The sequence below is a fragment of the Oncorhynchus masou genome, unplaced genomic scaffold (assembly GCF_036934945.1).
Source record: "Oncorhynchus masou masou isolate Uvic2021 unplaced genomic scaffold, UVic_Omas_1.1 unplaced_scaffold_2051, whole genome shotgun sequence".
Classification (NCBI taxonomy): Eukaryota; Metazoa; Chordata; class Actinopteri; order Salmoniformes; family Salmonidae; genus Oncorhynchus; species Oncorhynchus masou.
This window is the reverse complement of record NW_027008539.1, coordinates 2,939-16,478: the sequence shown is the minus strand read 5'-3', so window position 1 is coordinate 16,478 and position 13,540 is coordinate 2,939. Positions and strand designations below refer to the sequence as shown.

Genomic DNA, 13,540 nt, shown 5'->3' with positions numbered 1-13,540 from the left:
CTCTATACTCTCTACACTCGCCAGTTTTAGCTTTAGCCAGCACCATCTTCAGATTAGCCTTAACGTCGGTAGCCCTGCCCCCGGTAAACAATGTATGATCGCTGGATGATTCGTTTTAAGTCTAATACTGCGGGTAATGGAGTCGCCAATGACTAGAGTTTTCAATTTGTCAGAGCTAATGGTGGGAAGCTTCGGCGTCTCAGACCCCGTAACGGGAGGAGTATAGACCAGAGAAGGCTCGGCCTCTGACTCCGACTCGCTACTTAATGGGGAAAACCGGTTGAAAGTTTCTGTCGGCTGAATGAGCGACACCGGTTGAGCGTTCCTACAGCATTTCCTTCCAGAAACCGTGAGAAAGTTGTCCGGCTGCGGGGACTGTGCCAGGGGATTTATACTACTATCTGTACTTGCTGGTGGCACAGACGCTGTTTCATCCTTTCCTACACTGAAATTACCCTTGCCTAACGATTGCGTCTGAAGCCGGGCTTGTAGCACAGCTATCCTCGCCGTAAGGCGAGTACAGCGACTGCAATTAGAAGGCATCATGTTAATGTTACTACTTAGCTTCGGTGTTGGAGGTCCTGACGAATCGTGTCCAGATAAAGCGTCCGGAGTGAAAAAGTTGTGGGTGGAAAAAAAATATATATATGTGTGTGTGTGTATAACAACAGTAATTAAAAAGTAAAAACCGTAAAATTGTCAGGTAGCAAAATAGGTTGGCAACAAAACGCACAGCACAGCAACTCGAAAACAGGTCTACCTAGCCACTGGTGTGGTCCCCTACTGTACGGTCTACCTAGCCACTGGTGTGGTCCCCTACTGTACGGTCTACCTAGCCACTGGTGTGGTCCCCTACTGTACGGTCTACCTAGCCACTGGTGTGGTCCCCTACTGTACGGTCTACCTAGCCACTGGTGTGGTCCCCTACTGTACGGTCTACCTAGCCACTGGTGTGGTCCCCTACTGTACGGTCTACCTAGCCACTGGTGGTCCCCTACTGTACGGTCTACCTAGCCACTGGTGGTCCCCTACTGTACGGTCTACCTAGCCACTGGTGTGGTCCCCTACTGTACGGTCTACCTAGCCACTGGTGTGGTCCCCTACTGTACGGTCTACCTAGCCACTGGTGTGGTCCCCTACTGTACGGTCTACCTAGCCACTGGTGGTCCCCTACTGTACGGTCTACCTAGCCACTGGTGGTCCCCTACTGTACGGTCTACCTAGCCACTGGTGTGGTCCCCTACTGTACGGTCTACCTAGCCACTGGTGTGGTCCCCTACTGTACGGTCTACCTAGCCACTGGTGTGGTCCCCTACTGTACGGTCTACCTAGCCACTGGTGGTCCCCTACTGTACGGTCTACCTAGCCACTGGTGTGGTCCCCTACTGTACGGTCTACCTAGCCACTGGTGTGGTCCCCTACTGTACGGTCTACCTAGCCACTGGTGTGGTCCCCTACTGTATGGTCTACCTAGACGACAACGCTGCGCGAACAGTTCAAAGTGTATTGCATATCTTATCCTGGAAAACACAAGAGCTCTAACCGTTGACAAACTAGACTAGAGCAATGTGAGACACTGACACAGCCAATAGGCCTGTAGCGTACGAGGAACCGGCATAGTGAATAGATCACATGACCCCCCCCCCCCTTACAAAGAGAATAGTTCTACTGAGATTACATTCCTCAGATATAAAACGCCTGTAATTCGCCTGTACTTCAGCGGAGGGAACATTGGTGAACCATCACATCTGTCAGATTAGTGCAGGGCTCCAGTCAACAGGGAGTTTCTCCAAGCCATCGTTCCTCTACATCTGCATTGCTTGCTGTTTGGGGTTGTGTAGGCTGATTTTCTTCATATATCACGTTGTGACGTCTACAGATGTAAAAAGGGCTTTATAAATACATTTGATTGATTGATTATGGAGAGGATTTCTAGAATGATCTTTTATTGTTCTCATTCTAGAACTTCCATATTGTTCTCACTCTAGAACTTCCATATTGTTCTCACTCTAGAACTTCCATATTGTTCTCTCTAGAACTTCCATATTGTTCTCACTCTAGAACTTCCATAATGTTCTCACTCTAGAACTTCCATATTGTTCTCACTCTAGAACTTCCATATTGTTCTCACTCTAGAACGTGGACAGTTCCTCCTCTTCACAGAGCAGAGGTTCTACTTCAGGAACGTTCATCTTCTTGCTGGTTTTAGCGGAGTGGTTGTTCCTATAGATGATGAACTGGGCGGTGACCTGGGAGAGTTAAGGCTCATTCACAAACACACCACAACAAGTCAACAAAATCCCAACACTTAAACAACAGAGAAAAATAACACCTTCCCTTCTTTATTTTTGATCCTTTTTTTTGGTGAAATGATCTCTGAGAAAAAGGATACAAAGAAGTCTAGGAGGAGGACTCCCAGGCTGCCGATGAGCCAGGCCAGATGTTTGAGGATGAAGGCCTGTTTTGAGCCGGCCAGAGCTGGTAGAACCACAATGACACTGAGCCCGTAGGTCCCGTTGCCCATCATGGCCAGGGCAAACAGCATGTACGACGTGCCCTCTGTAGACTGCCGCTTAAACTGGAGACAGACAGGGAGATGTTACCGTCTAGACCTCAAAACCAACAGAGAAAATTGAAGATTTTAGGTTCAAAACATATTACATAGTTAATTATTCACCCCCATTCTGTTGTTACTTCTTAAATTGTACCCACTTTTTATTTTAAGAAGTTCCAAAATAATATTCATGCCTAACATATTTTCAATGTTTGACAATGTGTTATTATGCATGATTTGTTGTTGGTAAGTCATGCATGCTCACACAGACACTCACTAGATCAAAACGTGTGTTTGTGTACTGTGCTCTCCCCCTTTGAACATCCCTAGGAACTGTTATCACATTGGGAGTGACAGTGAGTTCTCAGCAGGAGACCCCAGTTCAGATGCTGTGACATCACTCGGCAGGAGACACCAGTTCAGATGGTGTGACATCACTCAGCAGCAGACACCAGTTCAGATGCTGTGACATCACTCAGCAGCAGACACCAGTTCAGATGCTGTGACATCACTCGGCAGCAGACACCAGCTCAGATGCTGTGACATCACTCGGCAGGAGACACCAGTTCAGATGATGTGACATCACTCGGCAGGAGACACCAGCTCAGATGCTGTGACATCACTCAGCAGCAGACACCAGTTCAGATGCTGTGACATCACTCGGCAGCAGACACCAGTTCAGATGCTGTGACATCACTCAGCAGCAGACACCAGTTCAGATGCTGTGACATCACTCAGCAGGAGACACCAGTTCAGATGCTGTGACATCACTCAGCAGCAGACACCAGTTCAGATGCTGTGACATCACCCAGCAGCAGACACCAGTCCAGATGCTGTGACATCACTCAGCAGGACACCAGCTCAGATGCTGTGACATCACTCAGCAGGAGACACTATTGTCTCTCAAGCCCGGTTCTCATTTTAAAAATTAAAAAGCATGTGTTACTCATTCGTCTCTTCTATTTTGGCCCCATCTACTTTGAGCCTTTCTTCCCCCCCTCTCACTCCTCACGTCCCCTAACCCTGCCATCCTGTTAAATCTTACCCCACCCCCTCTCACCCTCACCTCCCCTAACACTGCCATCCTGTTAAATCTTACCCCACCTCCCCCCTCTCACTCCCTCATGTCCCCTAACCTTGCCATCCTGTTAAATCTTACCCCACCTCCCCCTCTCACTCCTCACGTCCCCCTAACCTTGCCATCCTGTTAAATCTACCCCACCCCCCTCACTCCTCACGTCCCCTAACCTTGCCATCCTGTTAAATCTTACCCCAACCCCCCTCTCACTCCTCATGTCCCCTAACCTTGCCATCCTGTTAAATCTTACCCCACCTCCCTCCATAAATCACCCATATATTGTCACTCACATTTTTGTAGAGCTGTGGAAAACGAGAGGAGAGGTAGAATATGGAGGCCAGGTATCCACAGGCATAACCAGAGATCTCCACACTGTTAGAGGCACTCTGAAGAGAGAGGCAGAAAGAGAGAGAGAGAGTCAGAGACAAAGAGAGAGACACACAGGGAGTCAGAGAGAGACCTACCTTGGGCTGACCATATCTGCATCGGGAAACTTTAATATGGCAGTGAATGCACTCAAAGAAAAAGCCCGCAGAGCAATGTATGCAATACAAATTAAATTATTCAAAATCAACATCCCAATTAAAATTTGGACTAAAATATTTGACAGTGTAATCCTACCAATAGCTCTTTGGGGGTTTGGGGCCACTCAATAAACTGAACTTTAAAATGTGGGACAAACATCCAATTGAAGCCCTACATGCAGAATTCTGTCGGAAAATCCTACAAGTCCAGAGAAATACACCAACTAATGCATGTAGGGCAGAATTGGGCCGCTTTCCATTAATAATGAAAATACAGAAAAGCAATTTAAAGCACTTCAAACCCAAGAGCTGAGCCCAGAAACGAGCCCTCTCAGTCAGCTGGTGTTGGACCTCACCAACCAAGCTGACACCAGCACTGCTTCAAAAGAAAGAATTCCAATAAGCAAAATCATGAACCAATCAAAGGAATCATATATACAACATTGGAAAAATGAAACAAAATCCCCAAACCGACTAAATTGCTATCTGACCCTAAACAGAGAATATGAATTGGCTGATTATCTCTACTCTGTCAGAGATACGAAGCAGAGACATATCCTTACCAAGTACAGGCTGAGTGACCACCGATTGGCAATAGAAACCGGCAGACATAAAAAGACATGGCTACCCAAAGAGGAGCGTGTATGTGGTCACTGCATAACAGGGGAGGTAGAGACAGAGATGCACTTTCTCCTTTACTGTGATAAATATTCCTCACAAAGAGATTCATTATTCACAGAAATGACTACATATATACCACATTTTTACAAATTGAACCCAGAGGAAAAACTAAGAATACTCATGTGTGAAGGAGCAATGGCTCCTCTTGCAGCCAAATATGTATTTTCCTGCCATCGCCTGAGGGACACTGAATAATAACATCTGCATAGTAAACAGTAACTTACTTATTATTGCTATTATTGTTATTACTATTACTGTTTATCATTCCAAATGTGGGTGGTAATAGTAGTGATAACAGTTTAGTGATGGTAGTAGTAGTCATAGTAATGATGATTGTAGTTGTTGTACTGATATAAAGGAGAAGATGACCGTTAGTTAGTTATAAGTTGTTATAGTTTTTTATTTATTTATATTTTACCTTTATTTAACCAGGCAAGTCAGTTAAGAACAAATTCTTATTTTCAATGACGGCCTAGGAACAGTGGGTTAACTGCCTGTTCAGGGGCAGAACGATTGACTTGTACCTTGTCAGCTGGGGGTTTGAACTTGCAACCTTCCGGTTACTTGTCACACGCTCTAACCACTAGGCTACCCTGCCGCCCCACGTTGAAGTGGTTGTGTTTCCTCCACTGTGGCCCTCCTGATCCTCCCCAAGTTTATCACTGACAACAACCCCTCTGCCAACACTCATTTTCCATAATTTGATTTTATATTTATTACATTTCTACTATTGACTGTTACCATTTTATTGTTATTATTTTTGTATTTAATTAATTTTTATTATTTACTACCATTTAATATTATTATTTGCTATCATTTATAATTTTTTTTACAATGTATATTGTATACATTGTTGCTTTGGCAATATTGACACAATGTTTTTCATGCCAATAAAGCAGCTTGAATTTGAGAGTGAGAGTGAGAGTGAGAGACACAGAGAGAGAGAGACACAGAGAGACAAAGAGAGAGACACAGAGAGACAAAGAGAGAGACAAAGAGAGAGAGAGAGACAAAGAGAGAGAGAGAGAGAGAGAGACAGAGAGAGAGAGAGAGACAAAGAGAGAGAGAGAGAGACACAGAGAGAGAGAGAGACAGAGAGAGACAGAGAGAGAGAGAGACACACAGAGAGACACAGAGAGAGACAGAGAGAGACAAAGAGAGAGACAAAGAGAGACAAAGAGAGAGGCAAAGAGAGAGGCAAAGAGAGAGAGAGAGGCAAAGAGAGAGAGAGACAGACACAGAGAGAGACAGAGAGTGTCTCTCTCTCACACGTCACCTGAGTGTTGGCGGAGGGGTTGTTGTCAGTGATAAACTTGGGGAGGATCAGGAGGGCCACAGTGGAAGCCCCGCACCACAGGAAACACAGCCACTTCAACGTGGGGCGCTCTGGGGGAAGAAACACACACAGTGTTGCTGCCCCTCCTGGTTTTGTAGAGGTGACCTGTTTCAGACACACCTGTGTGTGACATTGAGCTACGGAGAAAGTAGGGAAGGGCTTGAACAGGTGTGGCAAGACCTCCCTCTCTCTTTCTGTCACTCAAATCAGTCTTTATTGACAGATACATACCCACAACACAAAACAAAACACACACACACACACACACTTGTGTAGATGTACTGTTAAGTAATCCAATATGTCTTCATTTTGTGTTCCAGCCCTCGGCTGCAAACTGGACTAACAAATGGGCTTTACAAGGTGAGAATTTGTCAGTAATCAACTTTTAGTAGAAACTAGCAATTTCACTTGACCACAGTCATGTCAAACACATTAGGCATGGATAACTGGGCAGAGCTATTAGCATTGTCTATAGGGAATACATCTAGCATATTAGTGAGTACACAGACTGGAGTACACTATAGCACACTAACTACAATACAAGGAACAACGCTGATTACTTTTAGATGAGTTGTTCTTTATCTTGTAGTAGAGGAACTGGGAGATGAGCAGGAGATCAGTGAAGATGTAGAACACTACTGTCACAATCTGAGAGAGAGAAGAGAGAGAGAAGATAAGACATGATTTTGACGACAGTGGCACCCTCTGCAGGTAGGCATAGGTAAGGGTCAGGGAAAGGTCAGGGTAAAGGTCAGGGAAAGGCGTAGGTAAGGGTCAGGGAAAGGCGTAGGTAAGGGTCAGGGAAAGGTCAGGGAAAGGCATAGGTAAGGGTCAGGGAAAGGTCAGGGAAAGGCATAGGTAAGGGTCAGGGAACGGCGTAGGTAAGGGTCAGGGAAAGGTCAGGGAAAAACATAGGTAAGGGTCAGGGAAAGGTCAGGGTCATTGAAAGGCATAGGTAAGGGTCAGGGAAAGCCGTAGGTAAGGGTCAGGGAAAGCCGTAGGTAAGGGTCAGGGAAAGCCGTAGGTAAGGGTCAGGGAAAGCCGTAGGTAAGGGTCAGGGAAAGGCATAGGTAAGGGTCAGGGAACGGCATAGGTAAGGGTCAGGGAAAGGTCAGGGTAAGGGAAAGGCATAGGTCAGGGTCAGGCATAGGTCAGGGTCAGGGAAAGGCGTAGGTAAGGGTCAGGGAAAGCCGTAGGTAAGGGTCAGGGAAAGGTCAGGGTAAGGGAAAGGCATAGGTCAGGGTCAGGCATAGGTCAGGGTAAGGGAAAGGCATAGGTCAGGGTCAGGCATAGGTCAGGGTCAGGGAAAGGCGTAGGTAAGGGTCAGGGAAAGGCGTAGGTAAGGGTCAGGGAAAGGCGTAGGTAAGGGTCAGGGAAAGGTCAGGGAAAGGTCAGGGTCAGGGAAAGCCGTAGGTAAGGGTCAGGGAAAGGCGTAGGTAAGGGTCAGGGAAAGGCGTAGGTCAGGGTCAGGGAAAGGTCAGGGTCAGGGAAAGCCTTAGGTAAGGGTCAGGGAACGGCGTAGGTAAAGGTCAGGGAAAGGCGTAGGTAAGGGTCAGGGAAAGGTCAGGGTCAGGGAAAGGCGTAGGTAAGGGTCAGGGAAAGGCGTAGGTAAGGGTCAGGGAAAGGTCAGGGTCAGGAAAAGCCGTAGGTAAGGGTCAGGGAAAGGTCAGGGTCAGGGAAAGGCGTAGGTAAGGGTCAGGGAAAGGTCAGGGTCAGGGAAAGACGTAGGTAAGGGTCAGGGAAAGGCGTAGGTAAGGGTCAGGGAAAGGTCAGGGTCAGGGAAAGGTCAGGGTCAGGGAAAGGTCAGGGAAAGGCGTAGGTAAGGGTCAGGGATAGGCGTAGGTAAGGGTCAGGGAAAGGCGTAGGTAAGGGTCAGGGAAAGGCGTAGGTAAGGGTCAGGGAAAGGCGTAGGTAAGGGTCAGGGAAAGGCGTAGGTAAGGGTCAGGGAAAGGCGTAGGTAAGGGTCAGGGAAAGGCGTAGGTAAGGGTCAGAGAAAGGCGTAGGTAAAGGTCAGGGAAAGGTTAAGGAAAACATGCCATTGGGATACAATGTACCTACCTAACTCCATTCACAAACCAGATGAAACAAAATGCTGAGTGTTTTAAAAATATGCTTCAATGCAGCTGTGATACAGTGCATCATGGCATGTCTGGGCAGAGAGTGCTGTGGCAATGCCTCTGCCCATATTCATACAAGAGCAAGTTGAAGTTGTGCCTGTTGATAGATACCTGGATGGGCAGCTGGCTGGTCAGGACACAGCCTATTAGACTGCTGAGGTCCCCACTGAAGAGGAAGAGCAGAAAGCCAAACGACATGGCCTCCTCCACTTTACCATTGCGATAAGCCTCATAGACTTGCCTGCGGGGAGAAAGAGAGAGAAACAGATACAATGGAGGAGGAGAGAATGGGGAAGAAAAAGAAGAGACTGGTGTGATGTAAACAGATACAGTGCCTTGCGAAAGTATTCGGCCCCCTTGAACTTTGCGACCTTTTGCCAAATTTCAGGCTTCAAACATAAAGATATAAAACTGTATTTTCTTGTGAAGAATCAACAACAAGTGGGACACAATCATGAAGTGGAATGACATTTACTGGATATTTCAAACTTTTTTAACAAATCAAAAACTGAAAAATTGGACATGCAAAATTATTCAGTCCTTTACTTTCAGTGCAGCAAACTCTCTCCAGAAGTTCAGTGAGGATCTCTGAATGATCCAATGTTGATCTAAATGACTAATGATGATAAATACAATCCACCTGTGTGTAATCAAGTCTCCGTATAAATGCACCTGCACTGTGATAGTCTCAGAGGTCCGTTAAAAGCGCAGAGAGCATCATGAAGAACAAGGAACACACCAGGCAGGTCCGAGATACTGTTGTGAAGAAGTTTAAAGACGGATTTGGATACAAAAATATTTCCCAAGCTTTAAACATCCCAAGGAGCACTGTGCAAGCGATAATATTGAAATGGAAGGAGTATCAGACCACTGCAAATCTACCAAGACCTGGCAGTCCCTCTAAACTTTCAGCTCATACAAGGAGAAGACTGATCAGAGATGCAGCCAAGAGACCCATGATCACTCTGGATGAACTGCAGAGATCTACAGCTGAGGTGGGAGACTCTGTCCATAGGACAACAATCAGTCGTATATTGCACAAATCTGGCCTTTATGGAAGAGTGGCAAGAAGAAAGACATTTCTTAAAGATATCCATAAAAAGTGTTGTTTAAAGTTTGCCACAAGCCACCTGGGAGACACACCAAACATGTGGAAGAAGGTGCTCTGGTCAGATGAAACCAAAATTGAACTTTTTGACAACAATGCAAAACGTTATGTTTGGCGTAAAAGCAACACAGCTCATCACCCTGAAAACACCATACCCACTGTCAAACATGGTGGTGGCAGCATCATGGTTTGGGCCTGCTTTTCTTCAGCAGGGACAGGGAAGATGGTTAAAATTGATGGGGAAGATGGATGGAGCCAAATACAGGACCATTCTGGAAGAAAACCTGATGGAGTCTGCAAAAGACCTGAGACTGGGACAGAGATTTGTCTTCCAACAAGACAATGATCCAAAACATAAAGCAAAATCTACAATGGAATGGTTAAAAAATAAACATATCCAGGTGTTAGAATGGCCAAGTCAAAGTCCAGACCTGAATCCAATCGAGAATCTGTGGAAAGAACTGAAAACTGCTGTTCACAAATGGTCTGCATCCAACCTCACTGAGCTCGAGCTGTTTTGCAATGAGGAATGGGAAAAAAATTCAGTCTCTCGATGTGCAAAACTGATAGAGACATACCCCAAGCGAGTTACAGCTGTAATCGCAGTAAAAGGTGGCGCTACCAAGTATTAACTTAAGGGGGTTGAATGATTTTGCACGCCCAATTTTTCCGTTTTTGATTTGTTAAAAAAGTTTGAAATATCCAGTAAATGTCGTTCCACTTCATGATTGTGTCCCACTTGTTGATTCTTCACAAAAAAAATTGTTTTATATCTTTATGTTTGAAGCCTGAAATGTGGCAAAAGGTCAAAGTTCAAGGGGGCCGAATACTTTCGCAAGGCACTGTACTTAGATTAGATGTCTCTCAGAACCTGATAAAATGTCTTTGCAGAGCCACAGACTTTCTCCTTGCTACGGTAATAAATCATTTGTGGGCTATTTGATCTTTTATGGGCTCCCAAGTGGAGCAGTGGTCAAAGGCACTGCATCTCAGTGCTTGAGGAGTCTTTACTGAAGACTCATCTCTTCAGTGGGTCATATGATTGAGTGTAGTCTGGCCCAGGAGTGGGAAGGTGAACGGAAAGGCTCTGGAGCAACGAACCACCCTTGCTGTCTCTGCCTGGCCGGTTCCCCTCTTTCCACTGGGATTCTCTGCCTCTAACCCTATTACAGGGGCTGAGTCACTGGCTTGCTGGGGCTCTCTCATGCCGTCCCTGGAGGGGGTGCGTCACCTGAGTGGGTTGATTCACTGATGTGGTCATCCTGTCTGGGTTGGCGCCCCCTTGGGTTGTGCCGTGGCGGAGATCTTTGCGGGCTATACTCAGCTTTGTCTCAGGATGGTAAGTTGGTGGTTGAAGATATCCCTCCAGTGGTGTGGGGGCTGTGCTTTGGCATAGTGGGTGGGGTTATATCCTTCCTGTTTGGCCCTGTCCGGGGGTGTCCTCGGGTGGGGCCACAGTGTCTCCTGACCCCTCCTGTCTCAGCCTCCAGTATTTATGCTGCAGTAGTTTATGTGTCGGGGCTGGGGTCAGTTTGTTATATCTGGAGTACTTCTCCTGTCCAATTCGGTGTCCTGTGTGAATCTAAGTGTGCGTTCTCTAATTCTCTCCTTCTCTCTCTCGGAGGACCTGAGCCCTAGGACCATGCCCCAGGACTACCTGACATGATGACTCCTTGCTGTCCCCAGTCCACCTGGCCGTGCTGCTGCTCCAGTTTCAACTGAACCGCGGCCCTAGGACCATGCCCCAGGACTACTTGACATGATGACTCCTTGCTGTCCCCAGTCCACCTGGCCGTGCTGCTGCTCCAGTTTCAACTGTTCTGCCTTATTATTATTCGACCATGCTGGTCATTTATGAACATTTGAACATCTTGGCCATGTTCTGTTATAATCTCTACCCGGCACAGCCAGAAGAGGACTGGCCACCCCACATAGCCTGGTTCCTCTCTAGGTTTCTTCCTAGGTTTTGGCTTTTCTAGGGAGTTTTTCCTAGCCACCGTGCTTCTACACCTGCATTGCTTGCTGTTTGGGGTTTTAGGCTGGGTTTCTGTACAGCACTTTGAGATATCAGCTGATGTACGAAGGGCTATATAAATAAATTTGATTTGATTTGATTTGAGGTGTCACTACAGACCCTGGTTCGATTCCAGGCTATCACCACCCATGATTGGGAGTCCCGTAGGGCAGCGCACAATTGGCCCAGTGTCGTCCGGGTTTGACCGTTGTTGGCCGTCATTGTAAATAAGAATTTGATCTTAACTGACGTGCCTAGTTAAACAAAGGTTAAATTTAAAAATGGTAAAATCTGTCATGCGTATCACCACAACACCAAATGCCAGATAGACCGCAGCTGTTGGTCACAATATCTGTGATCAGCTATTTTTGTTTGTATTATAAATTCAAAACTACTTTCCCCTTAAAGAGAACGCATTCCTAACGCAGTGGTGAACAACTTACGGTAGAGTAGACAGCAAGAAACAGAACATTGAAATCAGCCCGATGACTACGCTCCAGTATTCCCACACATTCTCCACGCATTCCTCAAACAGGTAGAGGATCCAGGGCGTCCCGTTAGCGCACAGTGGCCGACCCAGCACGGGGGAAGTCAGGTTAGCGGCCACGTCCGCAGTCCTCCCCGGGAAGCGGGGCATGGGGGCGACTATGTCCGTGTCCCTCTGCCTCCGTGGAAGAATCCGAGCGCGATGATGTGGAAGTGTTTGTTTGTTGACACCAAACACTGACCGCCCTCGAGCCCACCACACCTAGGCTACAGGTTGGCAAACGAGCGTGTGGTGATGTCATTTGATGAGTCTGCAAGATAATATACACATGGTCATTGACATAATTACGAATTGGCTGGGGAAATGTGGAAGAGTGGTGTCGGTTGGGGAAAGAAATACAATTCATTGTTACTATGCTTTTTCAGCAACGACATGCACGCACCAGACAACTCTGATACAATGTTGATGCTTTCTCCATTTAAGAAAACATTTGCATATTGGTAATAACTGTTGTTGGGGTCGCATAGGTCTACAATGCTGCAATTTGATCGTCTTATAAACAGAAGCTATTCATTGATGTGGTTATCGCTTCTCATCAACTGGTTGGACCAGCCATAACAGGCACAGACCAACCAACGTTGTCAACAAATCAAATGCAGCCTATAAACTCTCACCGGATGCGTTGATTTCTCGACCTTCGTGTTACTGTGCGACGGCTCTCCATCTCAACTCGGCTGCCGTTATGTTTTGATTGAGCGATATATTCCGCGAAGCTATTTAATTTACCATAATTTTATTATATTGTAAACGATAAATTATTCTCGCCCACTCCTGTCCTCCGAAATGGCATCAAATGATTTTTTTCACTTCCGCATTTTCTGGAGAAAGCGCAGAACTGAGGACCACAAGGATAAGGACGTAGCACCATCTGCTGGGTGTTATGTCGCGGTGTGATACATCCAGTCAAATATAATTGTATTATTTTGTCATATGCATCGAATACAACTGGTGTAGACTACCGTGAAATGCCTCCTTACGAGCCCTTCAACAATGCAGAGTTTAAAAATAAAATAGTAACACAAGAGGAGTAAAATACACAAGAATCGGGTGATTCTGCAACTACGGGCACTTCCATGTCCTCGGGTCAATTTTGGGGATTTTATAAAAAATGAAGCAAATACAAATATTAGTATGATAAGTTCACACTGGAATCACCCCATACGTATTTAAACACCTCTCTATCAAGTATTCTAGCTACTTTTCAGATGCATTTTATACCCCCATTTCACGATTTTGCCCTTGTCCTTGTCCCCGACCCAGACTTTTAAGCTTCTACTATTTATTTTCTATTAGAAAACATTAATAATTACACATTGTATAATGTTATGTACTACAGAAAGAGTCAATTAAATCAAATCTATATCAATATTTATTGTGAGTATTCCCTTTTATATATATATATTTTTTAAACGCAAAATATACCTGTCCTTTGGAGGGTGTCATTTCCACCACTGAAGACAAATTCCTCATTAATAAAGTTTTTTTTCAAGAGAATGTTGATTTAGTTCCCATGGAAACATATTGTGACACTGAAGCACGTGGCAGCAGTGGACAGTTGTTCCAGAGGTGATGTCCAGAAGT

At 45.9% G+C, this 13,540-nt stretch overlaps 1 protein-coding gene across 1 annotated transcript; it reads right to left on the bottom strand.

Moving 5' to 3' along the window:
* Positions 1 to 321: 321 nt before the first annotated feature.
* LOC135532828 (lysosomal amino acid transporter 1 homolog) lies at positions 322 to 12,774 on the bottom strand. The gene is made up of 9 exons (XM_064960260.1): positions 12,574 to 12,774; positions 11,856 to 12,209; positions 8,402 to 8,531; positions 6,734 to 6,821; positions 6,114 to 6,223; positions 3,923 to 4,018; positions 2,393 to 2,578; positions 2,132 to 2,249; positions 322 to 1,873 (listed from the first exon to the last, which is right to left on the bottom strand). The coding sequence occupies exons 2-8, from the start codon at positions 12,047 to 12,049 to the stop codon at positions 2,133 to 2,135; spliced, it is 921 nt and encodes a 306-aa protein (XP_064816332.1). The 5' UTR covers positions 12,050 to 12,209; positions 12,574 to 12,774; the 3' UTR covers positions 322 to 1,873; position 2,132.
* Positions 12,775 to 13,540: the final 766 nt, after the last annotated feature.